At 57.5% G+C, this 25,124-nt stretch overlaps 1 protein-coding gene across 1 annotated transcript in view; it reads left to right on the top strand.

Annotated features, from left to right (window-relative positions):
• Positions 1-16,520, top strand: part of PRDM16 (PR/SET domain 16) — a 372,677-nt gene extending 356,157 nt beyond the window's left edge. The window contains exons 13-17 of the mRNA XM_063602269.1: positions 6,090-6,259; positions 6,560-6,734; positions 11,328-11,564; positions 12,421-12,595; positions 14,018-16,520. Coding sequence (XP_063458339.1) covers positions 6,090-6,259; positions 6,560-6,734; positions 11,328-11,564; positions 12,421-12,595; positions 14,018-14,152 — 892 coding nt within the window. The 3' untranslated portion in view covers positions 14,153-16,520. The remainder of the gene's footprint in view (positions 1-6,089; positions 6,260-6,559; positions 6,735-11,327; positions 11,565-12,420; positions 12,596-14,017) is intronic.
• Positions 16,521-25,124: the final 8,604 nt, after the last annotated feature.

Below are 25,124 nucleotides of genomic sequence, written 5' to 3'. Positions count from 1 at the left end.
AAAGATGAGGGGCCCGAGGCTCAGAGATGCCCCGTGAATCACCGGGGTCAGTGCCTGGGAGTGGGCATTTTAAGCGAGAGCCCCAGACAATGGTAACTGGGAGGCGAATGGGGAAACGCTGGTTTTCTGCCAAGGCTGGTTTAGTGACACATGCAGGGTGTGTCTGTTCACAGAGGCCATTGGGGATAAAGAGTGTTTCACACAGCTTAAGTTGACAGCATAAGATTTCTGTCCTCTAGCCACACAGAGCTAGAGGGGCCACATGATAGTGCAGGCACTGGGGACTCAGTCTGTGTCTCCATCCCTGGGGAAGGAGACCAGCTGAGGCACCTGTACATGTCGTGGTCACTGACCCCCACTCTGAGACAGAGCAAGCATCCCCGGCTGCCCCAGGGCTGTGTCCCAACTCGCAGGGTAAATGACAGCTCATACCACTTACGGGTCATCTGTTCAGCGCTCACAGCCCTCCCCAATTCACAGGCCCTCCCCTTACCCACCCTTCAAAAAATAGTGACTTACAACTTAACAAAGGCTAGCAGCAGAAAGATTTATTTGGTCTGGTCCCCTCCCAGAAAATGAGCTGTGTGTTTTTTCTGTAATGAGAGCCGACTTCTGGACAGCGTTGTGTGCTAAGAGCCCCTAGAGGGTCGGGGTGGTGTTTATAGAAGAATTTAATTATCATTGATTTCTTTTGCTCTCTCCAATCTGTGAGTTTCGACTTTGGTAACAATAATTGCTTTGCAAGTTTGTGTTGCAAATCCTGACTTTATCTGGCTCAAGGCAGGTCTGTGCCGAGGGGTTTGGAGCGTGTAGCTTTCCTTTTGATACCACTGGTGGTTTCTGGACTGGCTTTGATAATCAGAAGGATTTTAAATTGGAGGAGGGAAAGTGCCGGCCATCCCCAGAAGCCCGCCAAGAGGAGCTCAACCCCCCATGCCCGCCCCAGTGTGAGCCCCTTTCCGGTGCCAGCACCCACGTGTGTGCCCGCCGCATGTGCGTATGTGTGTGCCCTGGAGAGGTCGGGCTGACGCAGCCCCGCGCAAGCAGGAGGAAGCAGGCTTCTCATGGGTTGCCTGGAGTGATCGGATAATCAAACCAGATGACATTGGAAGCCTCTTCCATTTAAGTCCTTGCCTCAGATGACCTGAAATCGTTCAGAATGTGTTTCAAAGCCCTGAGGTAGGGAACGTAGAGCCTTTGGTGCACCAAATACGTTTCCTGGAGGTAACTTGGCCCCTAGCTTCTGGCCTAGAGGTCTTTGAGTGAAGCGGGAAGGTGAGATTCAGTTAATGTCAGTCTTATTTCTTAAAAATAAAAGTTAAGCATATAGGCTTTGCGGGATTTGGGTTGGAGAAGCATGAAAATTGAACTGGGAGTGGGGAGAGGGGCTGCTCCTTGGTCTTCGTCCTGACAGCCGGCCTGGGGGTCTCTCTGGGAGGCTGCCCAGTGGAGCCTGGAGTCACAGCCTGGATGCGAGCAGGGCTGCCCGGGACTCCTGCTGGGACCGAGATTCCCGCCTCAGGGCTGCTGACTCCCTGGTCTGCCGTGTGCTTCCGTCATCCCCCCAGGCTCCATCCTGCCTTCTGTGTGAAGCTGGAGCGTGCAAGGGAGGCACAGTTGTGCTTCCATCGGGGGCTGCACACGGCCCGTGCATGTCCTTTCTTTTTTAGTTGTATTTTTACGGCTGGGTTTCAAAATCTCTTCTTTCTTCCTCTTCCCTCACTTTTACAGTCACCAAAAGCAGATCCCCCTGTAGTGGCTGCAGGAGACCCCACTGGATCCTAGGAAGGATGCCGCTGCCCAGTGCTCAGGGGCTCGGGGGCCCTGGCCACTTCCCCCTGACCTGCCCATACTCTGTTGTTCCCCTGCCAATGGCTTCTCTGGGAGTGCAGCAGGCACGGTCACAGCAAGGTCCTCTCAAGGCCCTCCGCATTGCACCAGGGCCAGGCTACCCTGCACGCTCTCCTTCCTTTTGGAGCTCACGGGCGTGTTATTTTACGCAGTGAGACCATCAATTTCACTGGCCGCTTGTCAGCTTATTTACAACGCAGACCCCAGCTGCTCGGAGAACTCTGCTCCCTCGCAGCCCTGGGCTCACGGCTCCCCTAAATTTCAAATGGACTTCTCTGTCTGGGCCATTTATTTAGATTAGAAGCAAGAGAGGGCCACGTTCAGGGCTCTCTGCAACCAAATTGAACGCACAGCCCTGTCCGTGGCTCTCCCCGGCTCCAGAGCTTCACACAAGGGACTTGCTCTCCAGTTTTATGAACAAGCTTCTTTTCCAATCCCATTTCTTACCTCGGATCCACAATTGCTAGGGTTTATGCAAGAGCCATTAGGTGGAGTTTCTGCAAAAGTCTCTGCATTTCCAAAGAAACCAGGAACTGAATGAGCCGTGTTTGAGCACACATGCAGACAGACAGGCAGACACACAGGCAGGCGGACAGACAGGCAGACAGACAGACAGGAAGACAGGCAGGCAAACAGGCAGGAAGACAGACAGGCAGGCAGGCGGACAGACAGGCAGGCGGACAGACAAGAAGACAGACAGGCAGGCAGACAGACAGGCAGACAGGCAAACAGGCAGGAAGGCAGACAGACAGACAGGTAGATGGACAGATGGATGGACAGACAGGCAGACAGGCAGGGTGGACAGGCAGGAAGGAAGATAGACAGACAGGCAGGTGGACAGACAGATGGACAGACAGGCAGGCAGACAGACAGGCAGGGCAGACAGGCAGGAAGGCAGATAGGTAGGCAGACAGACAGATGGACAGACAGGCAGAGCAGACAGGCAAGAAGGCAGACAGACAGGCAGGCGGACAGACAGATGGACAGACAGGCAGGCAGACAGGCAGACAGACAAGCAGATGGACAGGCAGGAAGGCAGATAGACAGACTGGCAAGCAGGCAGACTGGCAGGCAGACAGACAATCAGGCAGGCAGACAGATTGGGCTGCCTCAACATGCCAGAGGGGCACATGGCCCCAGCTGGGTGGGAAGCCTCTGGCTGGGCAGAGCCTGAATGCTCAGACTGGCAGGTGCTTTGCATCCGGGCTGGAGATGCAGAGTCCAGTGTGTCCTTTCTCAGCAGTCAGTCAGCCTCAAAAGCATGGCGGTCCCAGGGCCGGGCACCACCGTTCCAGTCTAAGGATGTATCAGGGTGGGGGATGTGAGAAAATGCATTGGAGGGTGTAAAATCCCTCCTTTCTGGGAGATTGTGTGGGACACGTCGGGTAGGGGGGGCACCCAAGCATCTCCAACCCTGCTGCCGAAAGGGCTCCATCCTCGGCCTTATTCTTGTGTGAGTTCACAGGCAGAGTAAAACAAAACTGCAGCGCCGCCCAGGGCAGGCTTTGTGGATGGCCGGTCCAAGCCAGGGCGCTGCCTGTCACTGGGCTGTGGGAGGAGACGCTGGGACCCGGGTGCCCGGAGGCAGCTCAGCTGACCCGGGCAGGAGCAGGGGCTCCCAGAGAAGCCCGCAGGCCAGGCCCCTGGGGTCAGGAGCAGAGAAGGCTGAGGGTCACTTCGGGGAGCTCAGGGACTTCGATCACCAATGCTTCTTTGCCTGTCTACTGTTGAAGAGGCCAGAGTGAGCCTGGCCTCCGGCAAAGGTTGGAAGGTTCGGGAATTGAGTGGATGAAGTCTTAGGGCAGCGCCAGGGAAGTTTGCTTGGATGAAGTGGGATGGGGAAATGCCTTGGCCAGGCGTGGGAGAGGAGGGCCCTTCTCCCAGGACTGCCTCCCGTTCTCTAGGGGACCCATTATCAGACTTGCTAGGTTTTACCAGGCAGCCTGGGGAGTTGGGGGAGACTCGCAGGCTCGGAGATTCCAAGGACAGTTTCTCACGGCCGCAGCCCCTGCACGTGGGGAATGCTGAGCTCCTGGGCCCGGCGGCAGCACCCGGAAGGTGTGGGACTGAAGCTTCCTGCCTTGGGGAGGCCCCTGCGGGTGTGTTGATGGCAGGTCAGACTCCCTCGCCAGGCTTTTGTGATAGCAAACACCAGCCCGGGCCCCTCCTGTACAGGGCAGCACCGTGCCGAGAAGGCCGAGCCACACAGCCCCTCCCGGTCTGGGAGGCCAGGACTCCCGAGTGTCGCCAGGCACGTCCCCATCCATGTGACAAGGGCATGTGACCCGTATGCTGCACTGGAGCGGGCCACCGGCACCGGTCGGGGCGGGGTGGGGCCTCTCGGAGTCCTGTCCTCTGTGGGAACGAAGGCCACTGTGCTTAGGACGGCCACACCCCCTTCGGGTGAACAAACCCTGCCCCATCCTGGTGCCTCCACAGAGGCTCCCACAGAGGCCCTGGCCTGGTCTCCAGCTGCTGCCAGGCCCCCCCGGCCAGGATCCTGCTGCAGTGGGTAGACTTTCTGTGTGCTGTGCCATGGACATCATGGAGCTTGCTTTGTTTTCAAAATATGAAAACGCATGATCATATAAACAGAATGTTCAAGTGCGTGTGTGCCTGTGGGATCAGATGAGCACCGCTGCGGGCGTTCTGATGACCAAGAGCACACACAAGTGTGCACACACAGGCATGGCACACGCGCACATGCCAAGCACCCACGTGCAACTGAAAACCATGCAGTCAGGGTTCCCTTCACCGTCGCCCAGCCCAGCCGGGTGCCTCTCAGTAAGCCAGTCCCGGCCCCCCAGGGAGGAGGCTGTCTTCACAGAGGCAGCGCACAGAGCTCATGGGGTTCCTCCTTAGCTCGTCCCCAGCTCCCCCTCTTCGATTCAGGCATGATTTTCTTGCTGCTCAATGCACGTGTTGCTCAGGCCCCCTAGCTCTCAGCCCTGCTCTCTAAAAATGGGAGAGAACAACCCTCCCTTTCCCTGCCTGCAGGGTCACCACGTGTGGCTGTGAAGGTCACTCCCAGCCCAAGGGCCCCACACTGAGGGGAACCCTCCACACGCAGCCCTCCTCGATCGCTCATTATGACGACTTTCCAGCCGCAAGGGGCCTTGCTCTGATAAACTCAGGGTGTTAGAGTCCTGCTCTGCCTGATGCCGTGGAGGCCAGGTGGAGGAAGGGGGTCTGATCCCAACTTTCCCACGTGCATGGTGCAGGCCGGCAGCAGCCCTGCCCACCCTGGGGGGATAAAGATAAACCGAGCCCGGGAGCCGGCAGTGCCCAAAGGGGCCAGTGTGGTCTTTGTGTCCTTAATAGAGGAGGCAGCCAACAGGTAGCAACATCCAGGGCAGCCCCCAAACCCTCCATGAATGGACTGGCAAACTGAGGCTCCAAGTGAGGCGGGGCCTGCCCAGGGGCCCCCGGCCACCTCGAGGGGTGGAGGAGGAAGGTCACAGGGAGCTGGTCTGTCTGTGGAGCCCCTCCGGCTGGGAAACGGGCCTTGCCGAGTGTCTTTCCATGGAGCAAGGCCGCCCTCTGGAGGCTGCAAGGAGCATGTCACCCTCCGGCTGCAGACCTGCCGGCCCCGCGGCCTGGGGGCCAGGGAGACCCAGACAACAGAGGGCAGGAGACGCTGGAGGGTCGGGCGCACCGCCTGCCCAGGGGACACAGGGCACACTCCGGGGGGATCCACCACCCACAGAACAGTAGGAGGGTGAACGCCTGCTTGCTTTTTTTTTTTTTTTTTTTGAGACGGAGTCTCGCTCTGTCACCCAGGCTGGAGTGCGGTGGCGTGATCTCGGCTCACTGCAAGCTCCGCCTCCCGGGTTCACGCCATTCTCCTGCCTCAGCCTCCAGAGTAGCTGGGACTACAGGCGCCCGCCACCACGACTGGCTGATTTTTTTGTATTTTGAGTAGAGACGGGGTTTCACCATGTCAGCCAGGATGGTCTCGATCTCCTGACCTCGTGATCCACCCGCCTTGGCCTCCCAAAGTGCTGTGATTATAGGCGTGAACCCCTGCTTCTTGAAGCCGGGGCTGTTTCTAGGGACAGCTTCCCCAGGACGCCTTTGGCTCTCCAGCTGGGAGATCCAGCAACCTCCGGGACACGGCGGGGCAAAGCTGTGCACGGGGCACGGGGCAGGGGCGCGGGCTCCCTTCCCCCCACCCTCTGTGGCCCGGCCTGCCATGCAGAGCCGGGGCCGGCGCTGAGGAGCGCGTGTGCCTCTTCCAGGTGTAAGTACTGCGACCGCTCCTTCAGCATCTCTTCGAACCTCCAGCGGCACGTCCGGAACATCCACAACAAGGAGAAGCCTTTCAAGTGCCACCTGTGCAACCGCTGCTTCGGGCAGCAGACCAACCTGGACCGGCACCTCAAGAAGCACGAGCACGAGAACGCACCAGGTGGGCCACGCGGGGTGGGGCAGCCCCCAGAGCACCCACACGGGCAGGCCCCACAGAGGGGGAGGGGGAACAGCAAGGGAGGGGGCGCCGGGCAGGGAAGAGGGCCACAGACTACCCCTCAGGAAGCCAACAGGCACCCCTCAAACCGTGGTCATTAAAGAGAACCTCGTGCTCTCCGGTGTCCCTAAGAAACCTGCCTCCCTAACAGCACCCCAAGTGTGCCCCGTTCACGGTTGGTTTGCCCCATGGAGGGAGGGGTTCAGCGAGAGGCTGCCCCCTGACGCTCCCGCCCCTCCGCAGTGAGCCAGCACCCCGGGGTCCTCACGAACCACCTGGGGACCAGCGCATCCTCTCCCACCTCAGAGTCGGACAACCACGCACTTTTAGACGAGAAAGAAGACTCTTATTTCTCGGAAATCAGAAACTTTATTGCCAATAGTGAGATGAACCAAGCATCAACGCGAACAGAGAAACGGTAAGAAAACTAGCTCGGGCTGGGGAAAGTCTGGACCTGGCCAACAGCCCTGCGTGGCCACCCTCAGAGGACATGCACCTCCACCCCAGCACCAGCCCCTAACACATCCAGATAGGCGCAGTGGGGGCCTCACCACAGAGGGTGAGGCCCCTGGGCTCTGGGAACCTGGGGAAGCTGCGCTGTCTGCCTCAGTTCCTCCACCTGGAGAGTCATGAGAGTAAGCACCCCTGGGCTTATGACCTCACTGTTAACATATGTCTGTGCAAAACACTAGCCAGGTGACCAAGCCGGGCACAAGTTCAGCTGTGCCGCTGACACTCAAGGACATTTTGATTTAATCTGAGGCACTAAAGATTTCCAAACCAAAATGCTGCACCTTTATACACACATGTACACACATACACATGTGTACACATGCACGCACACACATGCACACATAGGTATGCCCCGTGTACATGTACACATTCACATGCACATATGCACACAGAGATGCACGTTTGTATACATGTGTATACATATGCCATTGATGAATCCTCACTTGTTCCTCGCCTGGCCTTGCTCTGGGAGCTGCAGTTTAGGGGATCCTGCCTGGGGACAGGGCAGGACGTGCCTGGGGACAGGGCTGTGTTCTGGGCATGGGCAGTCCAGGAACTGTGTGCCCTGCCCTTTGCATGCAGGTGCCCAAATACGGGCATGCACGTGCACACATGCACACACATGTGTACATAACATGTGCATGCATAAACATGTCTGTCTAGATCTACACACACGCATATGCACACATGCAAGTACATGCACATGGACAGTGTGTGCACATACACATGCGTGACGGACAGCCGTGTGCATACACGTAGAGACATGTACACGCATGGGCGCACGTGCGTCTAGACACACAGCAGCAGAACGATGGTGGAATTCAGATCCAGGAATGTCGGCGCATGCTCTGTGCAACCTGGGATACCAGGGCTCCGTGGGCCTCACTTACTCTGGGGGAGCCTTCAGACACCCCAGCAGGGCTGCTTCCTTTGTGAAAGCTAACACCAGCCAGCTGGCAGAGAACCGAAGGTGTTCCAAACTCCAAGAGGCCTGAGGGGGTGATCCCCTGATTCTGCAGAAGGGAAAACAAGGCCCACAGAAGTGGGGTGTCTTGCTCAGGCCCAGAACCTGGGGCCAGATCCCAAGCTTTTACCGCACTGGCCATGAGTGCTCTAAGGCTCTGTACCCACAGGGCCCAGCTCACTCCCCACCACCTCCAGTAGGTGAAGAAGAATCCCCCTGAGACCCCAGCTCCCTCAGAGCCCATCCCCTCCTCCAGGGCAGGGCTGCGTCTTCCTGTCATTGCTTCTAGGAGAGTGGGGGTACCTGGGAAAGAGGCATCCAAGCAATAAACACAGGAGGCAGTTGGACACTGGCTCTGGCAAAGCCACGTTCCAAATCTGTGCCCCTCCTAGGAAGGTGAGCTCACCTGTAGGGCCCTCAGCATCTTCATCCATCAGAGCCCAGAGCGGGCTCAGAGGAAGGGGCGGGGGGAGAAGGTGGCTCTGGGCCGTGGTCCCAAAAGCCTCACCTCCACCCCAGTGCAACCCCACCTACTCTGCAGCCCCCAGGCTGTCCCGGCATTCCCCAGTGAGCTCCAGGAACGATGGCCTGAAAGGAACTCTGCCCTGGCCACGCTGAGACAGCCGCATGGGAGCTGTTCGTGTTCCCTGCAGCTGCGTGTCAGACCCATGAGCGCCACAGGCCAGGCCTTACCTACGCCCCACAGCCCCGTCCCCAGGCACAATCCCCTAAACTGCAGCTCCCAGAGTAAGGCCAGGCGAGGAACAAGTGAGGATTCATCAATGGCATCCTTGCCGGGGTGGGCCCAGGACCAGGAGCGTGTGCGGAGGCTGAACCACCTGGAGGACAGCAAGGCCCCCCTACCCCGAGCTAGGGTGCAGCCCGGCCGCACTGCAGGAGACCCACCAGGACCCCGAGCTAGGGTGCAGCCCGGCCGCACTGCAGGAGACCCACCAGGACCCCGAGCTAGGGTGCAGCCCGGCCGCACTGCAGGAGACCCACCAGGACAGAGGGCTGTCTCTAAGAGAAAGAGATGTGGCCGGGCCTCCCCCTCGCCTATGGCAAGGCCCACAGTGCCCTGCTTCTCACAGCCCTGGGGGTGGGGACGAGGGAGGCTCTCCACACCTCAGAACATACGGGCACAGCCGGCCTCAGACGGACTCAGACTCAGGCCCTCGGAAGACCCGTCCTGCTGAGGCAAGGTCCCCGGGTCCAGCTGGCCTGGTCCTGAGAGCCCCTGCGTCACTGTCGAAAATGAGAACAGGGCACGGTGGACATAGGCAGCCAGTCCCTGGGGTGGCGGGAACGTTCCCTGGGCCTCCTGCAGAACCAGCTCCTGCCCTCTGCCGTCAGGAAGGATCCAGTTCTGTCAGGAGTCCTGGTCCTGCAGCCCCGTGAACCCCTGAGTTGAATCATGTCCCTCAGCATTCCCAGGTGGAAGTCCCAGCCCCCGGTACCTCAGAATGGGACTCTCTTAGGAGATAAGGTCTTTAAGGAGGGATTAAGCAGAGGCCACACTGGGTAGAGTGGGCCCCAATCCAGCAGCACTGACGGCCTCTTAAAAAGGGGGCACTTGGAGAAAATCACGCAGGGGAGAAGGCCAAGGGAAAATGGAGACAGAGGTCAGGGTGATGCACCTCCCAGCCAAGGGTCACCTAAGAGGGACAAAGGTCACCAAGGATGGCCAAGGAGGGCCAAGGGTCATATAGGAGGGCCGAAGGGTGCCAAGGTTTGCCAAGGATGGCCAAAGAGGGCCGGCAGCAGCGGGAGCTGGAGAGAGACCAGGGACAGATTCTCCCCCAGAGTCTCGGAAGGAACCCGGCCTGCCCTCGCCTGGATCTTGGACTTCTGGCCTCAGAGCTGTGAAAGCGTCCACGGCTGTTGCTTCAGGCCCCCATTCTGTGGGGCTTGGTTTGGGCAGCTCTGGGAAACTGACTGTCCTCCCTGTTGGAGCGAAACCAGCCGCTGGGCCCTATTCTGTGTCCGTGCCGGATGCTCCGCTCCCCAACACTAAAAAGCAAATACTCTGTGCATGGGGGGTGTGCAGCAGACATAAAGAGGGCAAAGTCCCTGCCCCCAGCTGGTGGGAAGCCCATGCAAACCCACGTGGGGCCACCAGATGACATCTCACAGCACATGCCCATGTAATGAGCCTGGGCTCTCACCCTGCGCCATCTCATCCCGTCCTCAGAGTGGACAGGGAGGGGGGGTATGTCCTCGTGTCATCGAGAGGGCACAGGCCCCAAAGACAGAACCCCACCCGAGGGCACCTCACCAACAACCAGGGTGAGAACCAGGACCCGGATCCCAGCAGCTCCGTGGCTGAGGAGATGGGTGTGTGTACAGGACGCTCTTGGCCCCCAACACAGGCGACCAGGACCGAGGAACTGTCCTCAAGCCCTGTAACCTGGTGAGGTTCTGTCCATCCTGGAAGGCAGAAAGACAAGAGATAGAGACTGTCTGTGGAGAGCCAGGAAATTGTGGCCTCCCCAAGCCCAGTTCCCGTGCACACAGGCGAGTCCGAGACACGGAGGTCGGTCGCCGTGAGACGCTGTCACTTTCTTGCTTGGATGCCAAGAGCAGGACCCTGCATCTCACCCACACCGTGGGTACCTCCCAGGGCAGCGGGAGGCAGTGCCCCCCGGCGGAGTGAGGACAAGGAAGAGTGGCCCTGGGGCTCTGGGCATGGGCAGTCCAGAAACTGCGTGCCCTGCCCTTTGCTTGGGCCCCTCTACCAGCATGTCCAGCATGTGCCCGGGGGCCCTCAGCTCCCCTGGGGCCCAGCCCACCCAAGACACAGCTCTTGGTCGTGAACATGAAGATGAGCCAAACTCTAGTGGCTCTTCCTGAAAGAAATGAGAATGCCCAGCCACGCCCATGCACGCTTTGTTCTTTTTTATTTAATACTGAGGAACCGGAGTGGAGGGGTCCTGCCGGGCTGCAGTAACCCTGAGGGAAGTCAGCAGAGCCCTGGGCTGCAGAAGAGTCCCCCACAGGCTCCCAAGCAAGCTTGTCCTGGTGCATTCAGACTGCTCACAGCAGGCTTTGGGCCCTCACTCTCCAGATCCCAGAGAGCCCTCCAGGGCTCCCGGCTCTCGGGCCAGTGCCCACGTCCTCGAGTTGTCAGCCTGAATTCCTTCCCCCCGAAGTCTGCCCTGAGGGTGCCCCTCGTGCACCGCCCAACCCGCGTGCCAGTGCAGGTCCAGCTTCCCCACAGGACTGCCCACTGCTTCCACCCCAACACTGCCCCGGCCCTGGTGTCCTCCCGGCCATAGCAGCTTGCTGCTGGGCCTTGCCCTGCCCCCACCGCCCCGAGCACTTGCCCTCCTCTCCCGGGATCGCCCCCAGGCCTCCGTGCCTCTCACTCTGCAGAGTCAGTGGCTGGGCCCAGGGACCCGCGGGAGCTCCCTCAGGAAGGGGGCTGAGTGTTGTCGGGGGAGGCAGTGGGGGCAGAGCCGAGTCACCAGCCTTTGGGGGTCCATGGGAAGGACAGAGACACCCAAACTCGGTCAATCTCCTCCTGCATCATTTCAGGGCGGACATGCAGATCGTGGACGGCAGTGCCCAGTGTCCAGGCCTAGCCAGTGAGAAGCAGGAGGACGTGGGGGACGAGGATGACGATGACCTGGAGGAGGATGATGAGGACAGCCTGGCCGGGAAGTCGCAGGATGACACCGTGTCCCCCGCACCCGAGTCCCAGGCCGCCTACGAGGATGAGGAGGATGAGGAGCCAGCCGCCTCCCTGGCCGTGGGCTTTGACCACACCCGAAGGTGGGGGCAGCCGTGTGCTCCAGGATGGGGCAGGGAGGGAACGTGGGCGTCCATCACGAGGGGGACCTCCCTCTTCAGCCACTCGTGAGCCCATCCCTGGCTCAGCCCCTACTCCAGCACAGCCACCTCAGGGCCTCCACACACAGGCCAGGGCAAGGCTGGGCCAGGGGCAACGGGGTCAGGGGCCCTTAGCCCCCCACCCACCCCCAGGGGCCCTGGAGGCTGGAAGCAGAGTGTGGAGGGGAAGGCATTTCCCTGCACTGAGCAGACATGGAGGCCCCCGGCCCTGCAGCAGAGCTGCCTGTCAGCCTGGGACAGCGCGTGCAGCCACTAGAGGGCCGTGGGCACACAGGAGCCAAGCACCCACCATTCTGTGCCGACCAGAGCCACTTCCCCATGTCCTCAGTGTTCGCCACCAATATCGGGCCTGGGCGACACTGCCAGCATTCCCAGATGCCCCTGGGGAGGTCCTTCGGAGGTGGCATTTCCTCTCCAGCCTGGATGCTGCCCCTGAGTCCTGGGAGAGGGAGCCCCGGGCCTCTCTGAGCTGCCTGGGGTCTTAGAGAATTGAAGCCTTCTTCTCCACCCTCCACTCGCAAGACCTGAGCCCCCTGCCTGCTGCCTGATGCGTGTGCACGCACTCACCCCCTCCCTGACCTCTGTCCGTCACTCTCCTGCATCCGTGTGCCTTCCCGTCCAGGCGTCTGTGTGTCCGTGTGTCTGTCTCCCTGTGCATGTGGCTGGCAGAGATGCAGCGGCGTGCATGCAGGCCCGGAGCTGGGCTTGCAGCATCAGAGAGGCGGCCAAGGCCAGGCTGCTAACAGCAGGCCCTCCCTCTCCCCGGTCATTGGTGCAGGTGTGCTGAGGACCACGAAGGCGGTCTGTTAGCTTTGGAGCCGATGCCGACTTTTGGGAAGGGGCTGGACCTCCGCAGAGCAGCTGAGGAAGCATTTGAAGTTAAAGATGTGCTTAATTCCACCTTAGATTCTGAGGCTTTAAAACATACACTGTGCAGGCAGGCTAAGAACCAGGTAGGTACCCGCCAGAGCCCCTCCCCCACCCCACCTGGCCTCCTCAGCCAGAGGACAGCCAGCACTCCTCTCCCGCCGTGGCCCTCCTAGGCCTGAGGAAGCGCTGGTCACGCAAACGCCCCCACGCTGCATCCTCCAGAGAGGCCCCAGCGACCACCGCCCTCCCGCAAGCTGGGGCGCAGCAGGGAGGGGCTGAGAGCCGATGACCCTGGCAGGACCCTCACGAGGGAGCTCACTCATGGACACGGGCAGCTCACCTTCCTGTGGTCCTCAGTGGGAAAGGTCTGTGAGCAGGTTTCTGGCCCGCCCAGCCGCCTTCGTCTCCCTCCCTCTCTGATCTGGGCCCCAGTGGCCTGCAGCCTGGGCTTTTCCCAGGGGAAGAGCTGTCCAGCCGGGCAGTCTCTGCTTCCCAGCTGGAGCAATGAGGTCAGCGAGGGTGCCAGGGTTTTGGCCCCAGGCGCTTCTCGGCTTCTCTCCTCAGGGTAGGTGGCCCCAGGGCCCTGCTCCCGCATTTCTCTCCAGTCTGTAGGGACTCAGGGTCTCATTCAGCACTCTACAGCCCTCCCAGAGGGAACAGGCCCACCCCAGGTCTCAGCAAAAGCCGTCTGCGTGTCTGTCTTTGTCTTTTTACTAATTCTGTCTGGAGTGTTAACTCGGGTAGGACAGTGCTGGGCTTCCCCACCTTCCCTGCCCTTAACCCACACACGACGCTCCCCAGGTCCCATCCCCACCTGCCCTGTGCTGGGGGCAGAAGGATGTCCCATGAACTAACGCCTGGAAACACATCTGTACTTCCTAAGAATCCCATCGGCCCAGAAACGCTGCACATCCCTGTCCCAGAGGCAGCTCTTTGGTGTCCCCACGGTCACCAAAACAGACATCCCCTGGCAGGGGTGGCTCTTGTTGAGCCCTAGTTCCCAGGGCCCTCCCAGACCAGACACGTGTCTGTAGTTTCTGCTGATCACCAGGTGGAGGAAACGGGGGGGAAGGGGTGGGAAGGAGAGGAGGCTTCGAGGGGGAGCACCCCAAAGCAGCCAAGGGAGCTGGTGTGCTCAGGAGGCCCCGCACCAGCACCCCAATGTCCTGGCATCACTCGGAGCAGGGGGCGGCCCTCGTCCCTCCCGCTGTCACGCCTGCTCACGTCTTCCTCTTCCAGGCTGCGGGGAGAATCCGGGTCTCTTAGCCCCTTTTGTTCCTTCTGCCCCCTGTGGCCCAGGGCAAGGTTGAGCCAGGCCAGGGCCACGGGAGGCTGGGAACGGACGAGGCTTGGCCCTGCTGGCCGGGGATGGCCTGTCCTGCCCACACGCTCACCTGCCTGTCCAGGATGGCCCGCCCTGCCCATCTGCTGCCTGTCTGGGATGGCCCGCCCTGCCCACGCGCTCACCTGCCTGTCCTGTGTGTGTGTCATCCCCTCCCCGCCAGGCGTATGCAATGATGCTGTCCCTTTCCGAAGACACTCCTCTCCACACCCCCTCCCAGGGTTCTCTGGACGCTTGGTTGAAGGTCACCGGAGCCACGTCGGAGTCTGGAGCATTTCACCCCATCAACCACCTCTGACGGGCTGGGCAGCCGGGGGCCGGTGGCCAGAGCCAGGGCACCAGCCACGGAGGACGGAGGCGGGCGGGGCCCCGGAGAACCCTGTCCCTGCGTGTGGCCACTCCTCAGCATCCTCCCCACCCACCATGGTTCATTCCGACTTTTCCAATGGAAACTCAGATCCTGAAAGTCCCTAAAGCAGTCGTAGAGTCTCACCATCTCCAAGGATTGGTCTTCAGAACACTGTTCAGTGACGGCCATGCAGGTGGCCGTCCAAAGACAGCCAACGGAGCTGCCTCGCAGAATCAGCCAGTGGGCAGGTGGACGCTCTGCTGAGACAGAAGCTGGTGGCCACTGCCGGGTGCTGGGGTCGCGGAAGGGAATGGATAGACGGGTGTGCTCAAGAGAGATCACTCAAATGATTTTTATAATGAAATGACAAGAATAACCCTTTTGGTAACCGTATTGACTACAGAGTCTATTTAAGCATGTGGTTTTAAAAATAGACAGTATTTTTTAAAAATCAAAAAATGACTTGCAAATTGTTTTTTAAAAGTAATTTTGCATTGCTTTGAAATTTGAGCTCATTTGCAAACCTGAGTCTGCCTGGGAACCCGCACTGTGCCTGGGTGTGTTCTTTATACTGTAGATAATGGAGAAATTTTCTATCTCTGTCCCTATTTGTATAAGCCAAGGTGACGCTGGGTGCCCCGAGGCAGAACAAGAGGCGCGGGGCCATACCCGTGAACCATGCAGACGGCCGAAGAAGTCTTAGGCAGGGCGCCCTGGGCTGCAGGCCTGCCTGAGGCTGGGATGGGAAGTGTGCCTGCCCTTGTGTGACATGGAATTGGTGTCAGGGCCGCCACGTGGCCTTCAGAGGAATCCACAGGTCCCCACCCAAGATCCCTCAATTATATGGGGAAGTCGAGGGCCCATGGCTTGGGTCTGCCATGCAGAGATGTGGCCGGGCACCCATCTTCCTTCCCTCCTCTGTCCCTGCCTCGGCCACCCCACGCGGGAACCCAGCGCCATCTTCTGAAGGCAGGGCCTTGGCCACGTCCTGGGTCTCCCACCTCCCACCTGACCCCGGCGGCTCCGGTGTCCTCCACGTGGCTGCCCTGGGGAGCAATCCCAGCGGATCGCTCCGGGCCAACAAGCCGCACCTGTGCCTGAGACTCCGGATGGACAACACGGTCGCCACGTCGCTCTTCCTGCGGGTTCTTGGCGAGACACAGCTTGAGAACAGAAGGGCGTCGGGGGAACCTGCCGCAAGGAGCAGAGACAGCACAGCCCCCGGGGCCCAGCCGCCTCCCTCTCTTGGGACGCAACTTCTTCCCCACTCGGATGGGCTTTAAATTATTCCCATAGGGGCCAATTTCAAATAATAATTTTTTTCCCTGATGGAATTTACCTTAATCTGTATATAACTTGTAATTTTTTCTAATTCATTTCTTTTCTTATTTTATTTCCTCCTTAACAGTATTTTTGGCATTAGACATTCTTATTGTGAAGAAATAATGTTAATATAAGTATCTGGTGAAGGACCAAAACCGTGTGATAAGGTTGTGTGTCGTGTGGGAGTGGGGCGATTTTTTATGTGCCAAATACCCCCGTCCCCCCCATGAATCCTGCTGTCCCTGCTGCCGTTTACCAGACAATCATATGTTTTTGTTAAATTTGCGTTTCAGTTACATTTGCATTTAAGACAAGTGTTCTATTTATTTCTTGTATTGTTTGGAAGAAAAAATGATGATAGTGTCCCAACAAGAAGAGGAAAAAAATGCCCAAGTTGCCCTTAAAAAAAAAAGAGCGTAAATACAAACAGGAGTGGTGCAAGCCGCCTTAGTGTGGGTTTGTGTCACGTGTGGACATCTCCTCAGGCTTTGTGTCACGCGTGGACATCTCCTCAGGCTGTCCCCAGCGGTGACGGGAGGTGTCCTGGCTGCTCCAGGACAAAAGACAATCGTCTCTGTGGGTGCCGGGCGGTCCAGGCTTGCACTGAAGACTTGCCATGGGGAGGTTCCTGCAGGAGGCTCAACCCGATGGATCACAGTGAAAGGGATTCCTCCCACTGTGCCCAGATCTGCACAACGAGACAAGACAGGACCCACCTGTGCGTGCGCTGGGGCCATGGGGTGGCCCCCCCGGGGCAGCGGGGGAGCTGCCTGCAGAAGAGCCAGCCGGCGTGTCGGGAAGGATCCAGGATCTGCAAACACAACCGCTCAGGCCTTCTCACGCGTTTCCACAACATCCCCTGGGTCAGACCCACCAGGTACCCCGTAGGAATTTCCAGTTTCCCTTGATCTAGATGGGATTCTTGTAAAAATTCAACCTCAGACATAAACACCCCATTTCTGTAAACCCAAATTATATGGTTTCTTCTGTGAAAGAGTAAGGTGTGTGCTTTTTTTTTTTGCAATATGGCCCCATCTCTCTGAAGTGGGACATTCGGACGGATGGAGCCCTCAGCGTGTCTTTTCAGCAGGAGCAGAACCGATGAGGGCCGCCCTTACCGTTGGTCTCCGGATCCCCCAGTCCCATCCCGCCGTTTCGGCTGTCTTCCTAACCGTCCTGTCTTCTCTTGGCACTCTTTCCTTCCACCTTTCCCAAGAGTCCTGGTTGCACGTTTTAAGTCATATATTTTTGTCCCCCTGAAAATGATGGCAAGCCCAGTTTCTCCTGAGCATTCAGCCCCCCAGGCCCCAGCACTTGGCGTTTTCAGGAGGCCCTGTTCTTACAGCCCCTGACAAAGGCGGCACTTATTTCCTGGGCTGGTGCGCCCCAAAACACGGCCCCGACACTTAGCGTGGCCCCAGGCCCCAGCGAGCCTCGCCCTCCCAGTTTTGCTCTGCCCAGCAGTGTTGGTGCCCAGAGATGACAAGGGCCAGGGAGCCTGGCCCGGCTGTGAGAATTCAGAGAGTCTGGCCTCCAGCTGTCACCACACCGTAACGGGGCCATGTAACTGTGCAGCATGGACAGGGATGCGGCTGTGTCCATGGCCAGGTGTCCAGGGCCCTTCCGTTCAGCCCAAATGCTGCCCCAATGCTAACTCCTTGGATTGTCAACCCCCATCCCCCAAATGGAAATTCCGAAGGAGGCCTCCTCGCGCCTGCCCTCCGCTGCTCCTCAGACCCCAGCCCCCAGTGAGCCGACGTCCCCACCCGTTCCTGCTCTCATCCCCAGGTTGGGCACATGGGGTTCCTCCTCTGTGGGCCTGGCAGACCCTTCATGAGTGGGACCCAAGATATCATTGACTTCAACCCAGAGGATCGAGCCCCTGCACCCTGCCTGGGGCCCTGGGGTGTGGAGCAGTGGCTGGGGTGGGCGTGGTGTGGCCTGAGAGACTGCCCAGCTGGAGAGGCCTTCCTTTACAAGGCCACGCGTGCAGCTGTCCCATCCAGACCCCGACTGGCCAAGACCTCCACGTCCCCAGAGTCCAGCCCTGGAAATTCCAAGGGCCCTGGCGTCCTCTGCCTTCCCCGCTTCCCCGTGAGCGTCTGCAAAACACTTGCCTGGATACATATCACGTATTTTAGACTCGAAGCCTCGAAGCACTGGATTGTGGTCCCCTGCCCCCTCTGTCCCGTCCCCCTGCCCAAGTGACTGAAACCTACTGAGCTATATTCACTGTGCTGTCCTAGGGGGAGGGAGAGCAGAGCTCGCCCCTGCACTGCAGCCTTGGTGGGGAGGGCAAGGCTCTCCTCCCAGCCAGGGACGCCAGGACATAGCTGCTCCTGGTCAGTGGAGGTCAGCCGGGTATCAAAAGCCATGAAACTGTGTCTCTGTAGCAATGAGTGATACTGTGACAAAACCATCCTTGCATTCTTCCTAGAAGAGTTCCTCTGCTACTTCCATTCCATTTTTGTGTTTGTTTTGTTCTTTTCTGTCACTGATCCGTATTACCACTTTTGGAAAAAAATAAATAAATAAATAAATAAAAGGCAGCTTGAGTTTCCAAACGTGTGATTCACTTGTGAACAAAAGTCATTCTAACAATTGCCTTCAGCGTCACGTGCATTGCCACTGCGCTTTCGGCACAAGGGATGCTGAGCCCTGGTGTCAGAGTTGTAATTTAAAGCGTGTGTGTATATGGACTTTGTCCCTTAAGGTCGATATAAAGAATCCTCGCAGAATCACAGACCTGTGCCGCCCGCCACCTTCTGCCATTGTTACATTACAGATTTGGTTTAGTTTCGTTTTGTTTTGTTTTTTCTTTTAGAACTGTACAGTATTGAAAAAGAAATCAAATGTAAATGTCTGGTTTTCATATAATGTTTAAAAAGACCATTGAGAAGGAGGCTGGCGCTCGCCCCATGTCCCCCTTGATTGTAAATTGCTTCTGTTCTGTTTATAAGTAAACTGTGCATGACTCCTGCTTAGCGGTCATTATCGTGTCTGTTGGTGAAATTTTTATTAAAAGGAAAATTCTGTAGATGCACTTATTGAATATGTGATTAGGATCTACGTCTGAGACTAGGAGTCCTGAACTGCTGACGCAAAAGAGGCGCAGTTCCCAATTAATACGGAAATCTCTGTGGGAGAAGAATGATATAAGACGTGAAGTGTAGGAAATCATGAAAAGAACAATTTTGCAAATTGCATTCTGATGCTTGTGATGAACACAAATGTACTTGTGTAGAGACATTTCCTTAAGAGAAAGCCTAGGAGAAGCCGATTTGGAGGTTAATGCTGTAGAATAGGACTGTATACCAAATGTAATCTTTCCAATGCTCCAATGAATTTATACATGAGATTGATATGCAATAAATCTGTGTGCTTTTCTAAGCCTCGGTGCCCGCGAGCTTCATTGAGGGAGAGGCCCCAGGGCTGTGGAAGGGAGAGGAGGAGCAAGCCGGGGCTCGGCCGAGGTCCAGGCTCCCTGGCTTTGACTGAGGAGTCCCGGGGCCAGGCCTTGATGCCCTTGGAGCTTTGTTCCCTCCACCCTCCAGGGCAGACTCCTGGCTATTCCCATTTTCCAGAAAAGAATAAGCTCAGGAAGGCATCAACTCCCTGGATGGCCCCAGAGCGAGCACAGTGACCTCCAGGTGTGTCCCTCTGCCAAGCATGACAGCCTCCAGATGCAGCAGCCTCCAGGCATGTCCCCCAACTGTGCCTGCCTCCAGGTACACAGGACCCAGGGCCCACCCCACAGGCCTTGCCCCAAGGCCTCCTGGGGATGCAGCATTCCCCATTGGAGGTGCTGGGGGAACCCGTCTTCCATGGCAGCAGTCCCCACGCTTTTTAGCACCAGGGACTGGTTTCGTGGCAGACAGTTTTTCCAAAGACCAGGGGATGGATGGTTTGGGGCTGATTCAAATGCATTCCATATATCATCCACTTTATTTCCATTATTATTACATTAGAGTATATAATGAAATAATTCTACAACTCACCATAGTGTATAATCCGTGGGAGTCCTGAGCTTGTTTTCCTGCAACTAGGCCTTCCCATCTAAGGGTGATGGGAGACAGTGACAGATCATCAGGCATTAGATTCTCATGAGGAGCGTGCAGCCTCGATCCCTCGCACTCGCAGTTCACAATAGGGTTCCCGCCCCCATGAGAATCTCACGCCGCCACTGATCTGATGGGAGGCGGAGCGCAGACGGTGATGCAGACGATGGGGTGTGGCTGTAAACACAGAAGAAGCTGGGTTCCGCTGCGCCCCCCATGCTGTGTGGCCCGGTTCCTAACAGGCCAAGAACTGGTCCTGGCCCATGGCCTGAGGTCTGGGGGCCTCTGTTCTAGGCCAGTCCTCAACCCACCCCTTCCTAAGGGTGGCCCTCCCCATGTCAGCCTCCCTGAAGTCTGTGTCCACCAGCACCTCACATGGCCTGACGCTACCCTGACAAGCGACAGCCACAGGGGTGGGATAGGGGGTGAGCTAGAGGTACCGGGGCTGGAGCAGACCCAGTCCCCTCAGGGGCTTCTCTGGTCTACCCCCAGGCTGCCCCTGGGATTCCTTCCTGGGGCTCTCCTGCCTCTGGGAGAGGCTCCATCCCCCACCCTGATTCTGCTCTGACCCAGAAGCCTAGGGTGGGTAAACCTCAAAGGGGAATGTCCAGCCAGACCGAGCCCAGCCTCCCCAACCAGGACTGCCCCAAACCGTCTCACCGTCTCACCCACGTAGGCCCCCACTGGTTCCCTGCTGACATAGAGTTTAACTGATGTCACCCAGGTGACCTGGCCTCCCACCCCCACCCCCACCCAGGGCCTCTGAATGTCTCCTGGGCTCCCTCCTGCCCACCCCTCCCAGTGGGCCAGGCCTCTGGAGCTGTGCCCCTCCACCTCTCCCCTCCCTTACCCCCAAGTGCCTGGAACACAGGCCTGGCTGGGGTTCCAGGGAGGTGGGCAGTTATTACCCACACGCGGTCGACAGCCTCGCTTTGGAGTCAACACCGCTGGCCTTCGACCATCTCCCAACAGCATCTTCTTCCGAGGACCCCTGTTTGAGAGTGGCCCAGGCTGATTATAAAACTGATCTTTATGATGCCTGACACCTGCTCACATCAGCCACCACCACAGCTACCGCCTTGGCCATGCCTATGGGAACCTCTCACCTACCTGAGCCCTCAAGGACCCTCCTGCCTGCAGCCTCCCCTCCCCACTCCCTGAAGCTCCCTACCCCTGACCCCTCCGTGCCACCCTCCTCAGCCACTCCAGCCCCCAGGGGGCAGCCCCGAACTCCCAGGACCTACACCACCAGCAACAGATCCTCCCCACCTGCCAGACCACATGGGAGGGGGCCCGGCAGCACCTCTTCCACACGACAAGAGCCCTGGGCTGCCTGTCTGACACCCCCTTATCCATCCCTTCGCATTTGTGTAAGGAGAGGCAGCTGTAGGCAGCTTTTTTACAGGCAGGGAAATATCTCACCTTCCTCCAGCACAGCTGAAGTGCTCAGGGATTCTAAGCCTCCTCGTAGACCGGCATCTTCAGGCTCCAGGTCACGCAGGGGACCCCTTAGCCTCCGTCCACTGAGTCCAAAAATACCACATGCACTGGATTTGGGGCTGTGAGGACTCCTGGGGGCTCCCTGATTCACCTCTCAGTCCCCAAAGCCTGGCTTGGGGCCCATGCTTGGGAGAAGGCTGCTTGCATGAATGAATGAAGGGATGAGTGAATCGGTGACTTGCTGTGAGGGCCATTACTCAGCAGGGATTCTGGGATCACCAGGGCCTCCCAAGTCCACCGAGGGGCCAGAGCAGGCTCTAATTGCAGGTAAATGGAAGCCGGGGGGCTGGGGTCCTCAACAGCAGCTCCTGGTGGCAGCCAAATGGGCCCACGCAGAGGCTGATCTCGGAACAAGATCCCAGACCCGAGTCTGGGGTGTTGAGCATTTTTATGTTCTTAACACCACCACGTGAAGTGTTTACGCATTGCCGGACTAGCGGGGGCAATGGGCTGCAATATTCCAAGGTTCCTTCCCTTCCCGATGTGATTGACGAAGCGTCAGTGAGATCTTAAGCCCCCTCAGTCAGATGTGGGCTTGGCCCCGGGAGCCTGAGGCCCAGAGACAGCTTGAAAGGCTTCTCTCTGGGAAACATGTTTCCGCTCTCAGAGGACAAATTATGTGGATCACAGAACTGATGGATGGCCCTGCTCCCAAAAGTCACTCACAGCAATCGAATGACAGTACCCAACCTCCCCATAATGGCCCTTGCCTGGAGCTGGCCACGCTGGGGCTCCAGGCGAGTGAAAACCCTTCCCATCTTTGTTCAGCCTGGCAAACTTTCTCCTCATTAGCCCTGGAGGGGAGAGGAAAAATCTATGGAATAAGGGAGCTATCTGATAATGGCCCTATTGTCAGGGCGACCCCAGAGGGAAAGAGAACAGAGACTCACAGAATATTGCTGACAAGTGGACTTTGTCTTCCTGCGGCCGGTTCCTCGCATAAAAGACGGAGGAAAAAGGCTCCATTTTGGAAACAGGGAAAAATCAACAGGAGAAAAAAAATGTGTCAATGAGGAATCTGTTTTCTGGGAAAAGAGATGCTTTTTAATTCCCCTTCAGATTCATTTTGGGCCAAGTGAGCTTGTCAGTTATTTGCAGAGAAGCTATTTTGAGAAGCATTAACCTTAATTCTCATGGCAGCAAAAGTCTTCCAAAAATCAAAACGTGTCCTCATTTGGGGTAAAATGGCCAGAGCGAGGGTGGCTTTTGTGCAGACAGAGGTGCCCAGAGAAAGGTGTCCCACAGCATAAGTTGCTCAAGGGGGACTCTGGGACAGAGGCAGCCACCAGCCCTGAGCCTGCCTGCCATCCCTGCTGGTGGAAGGGGTCCGGGCTCTCCACGGCGGGACAATGTCTCCCACAAGCCTTGGTCCTCATTCAGGACAGGGAAGGCAGATGGAATTCACTTCCCCAGTTCCAGGGAATAAGAGAAAGAAATTCTGAGATGACAAGCAGTGGACCCGGGCATGACCTGAACCCCAAAGAGGCGCTGAGGTCCACCCAAGAACCGGAGGGAGAGAGCTGGCTCTTCCTCTGTCCCGCATTGGGGTATGTGGTCCTGGATTCCTGAGCCCATCAGGCCACCCAGAGGCTCCAGGAAGCCAGAAAGGCAGGACAGAGCAGGGTCCAGCTTTAAGACGCGGTGAACAGCCAGGCACTCATCCATGTAAGATCTGCACACCAGCGGCCACAGCAGCCTTGTCATCACAGCCCCAAGCCAGGAAGGGCCCGAACGTCCACCCATTGGTGCCTGCAGGAACTATGCAAAGGAACAAAGACTTCCCAAATGAGAACAGGCAGAGGCCGCTTACTCAGAGCTTGTTGTAGCTAGAGAGCCAGCCACCATTGCCTGCCTGGCAGAGCCTCCAAGGCAGGCGGGGGGGTGGGAAGCTCCAGAGTGGAGATGGGGAGGCTCCAGGCGAGCCCCAACGGAGGCTGTTGGCCTGGGGAGCTGGAGGTGGCTGACCAGAAGGAGGTGTCCTTTGGGATTAGGGAGGGGACCTGTGTAGAGGTGGAATATGAATTGAAGTGGGGACAAAACCTAGGGAAGCCGTCAGTTGCTAATCAAGTGTTGGCCATTTGGGGCTGGCTGCGGCAGACGTTAGTGCTTTTCATTGCTGCAGACTGTGAGCCAGTGTTGTTGTTTTTTTTTTAAATAAAATTTCATTATTAAAGCAGTTTTAGGTTCACAATAAAATTGATCAGAAGGTGTAGAGATGCCCCATGTGCTCCCAGCCCCCGCACGTACACAGCCTCCCCCATTGCCACCGTCCCCCATCTCAGCAGATGAGCCTGCATCCACACGTCCTCGCCCACAGTCCCCGTCGGGGCTCACTCTTCGTGTACATTCTATGGGTTTTGACCAACGTGGACACCACATCAGCGTCATACAGCTGGGCTTCACTGCTCCAAAAATCCTCTGGGCTCTGCCTCTTCATCCCTCCCGCCCTGCAACCCAGGCAACCCGACCTTTTTATTCTCCACAGTGTTGCCCTGGCCAGAATGTCACGTCGTTGGAATCACAGTGTGTAGCCCTTTCAGATTGGCCTCTTTCACTTAGAAATATCCATTTAAGCTGCCTTCATGTATTTTATTTTTCTTTTTTTGAGGGAGTCTCGCTCTGTGGCCCAGGCTGGAGTGCAGTGGGGTGATCTCAGCTCACTGCAGCCTCTGCTTCCCAGGTTCCAGTGATTCTCCTGCCTCAGCCTCCTGGGTAGCTGGGATTGCAGGCGTGCTCCACCATGCCTGGCTAATTTTTGTATTTTTAGCAGAGATGGGGTTTCACCACGTTGGTCAGGCTGGTCTCGAACTCCCAACCTCAGGTGATCCACCTGCCTCGGCCTCCCAAAGTGCTGGGATTACAGGCGTGAGCCACCCCACCCGGCCTCCTTCATGTCTTTTCATGGGTTGACCACTCACGTCTTTTAGCACTGAATGATATTCCACTGTCTGGATGGACCACAGTTTATTTAACCTCTCACCTACTGAAGAACATTGTGCTAGCTTCCAAGTTTCGGAAGCCATGAATAAAGCCACTATAAAGGTTTTTGTTTGGATACGTTTTCAACTCCTTTGGGTGAACAAGGACTGTGGTTTCTGTGTCATACAATGAAAGCGTGTTTACATTTGCAAGCAAACACCAAACCCTTCCAGAATAGCTGTACTGCTTTGCATTCCCATCAGTAACGAAGGAGGGTTCCTGCTGCTCCACATCCTTGCCAGCACTTGGCATCACCTGTGTTCTGGATTTAGGCCGTTCTAAGAGACGTGTAGCAGCATCGCAATGGGGCTTTAATTTGCAGCTCCCTAATGGTGCCATGTGGAGTGTCTCCCCACTGCTTCCTTGCCTTCTGCAGATCTCCTCTGTGAGGGGTGTGTTCAGGTAGCCACTTTCTTATTACTGAGTGTGTTCTGGTTCTGCACATGGTCCGGACTTTGGTCCATTTCACCTCTGAAAACAGTGATCCATCCATTGGAAGGAAGACCGCTCAGCAATGATGGGACAGCCGCTGGAGCAGGCCTCAAAGCCACGTGACTGAATCTCTAAGCCAGTGTGCCAGTGAAGGGAGCCACGTGCTGGATGGTTCTGTACAACTGACGTCTGGAAAAGGCAAAGCTACAGGATGGGGTGCAGATCCACGCTGGGGGCGCAGACACAGGGGACTGACTGCGATGGGCACGGCAAGACTTCTAGGGGTGACGGACGCGTCCTATATCACGACCGTGGTTACACAGGTATACATTCATTAAAACTCACCTCGCTGTATATTTTAAAAGGATGATTTTATTGCACGTAAATTGTGCCTTGATTAACCTCATTTGTCAAAAACTGTGTGTCCCACCCATCCCCACTTTAAGGCTGGGGTCTGTCATGGAGCTGCCGTTCCTGGAGGCCCTGGTGCAGCTGAAAGCAGCACTTTACACCCAGGCTCCCCCTCTTCCCGCGACCTACACTGCTAGGCTCACCCAGGCTCCCCCCGCCCCCAGACCTACACTTCTAGGCCAGCTGGCCACCCCACCCTTGGAGAGACTCTTCCCCCA

The sequence above is a fragment of the Pan paniscus genome, chromosome 1 (assembly GCF_029289425.2).
Source record: "Pan paniscus chromosome 1, NHGRI_mPanPan1-v2.0_pri, whole genome shotgun sequence".
NCBI lineage: Eukaryota > Metazoa > Chordata > Mammalia > Primates > Hominidae > Pan > Pan paniscus.
This window is presented reverse-complemented; position numbering and strand designations above follow the sequence as displayed.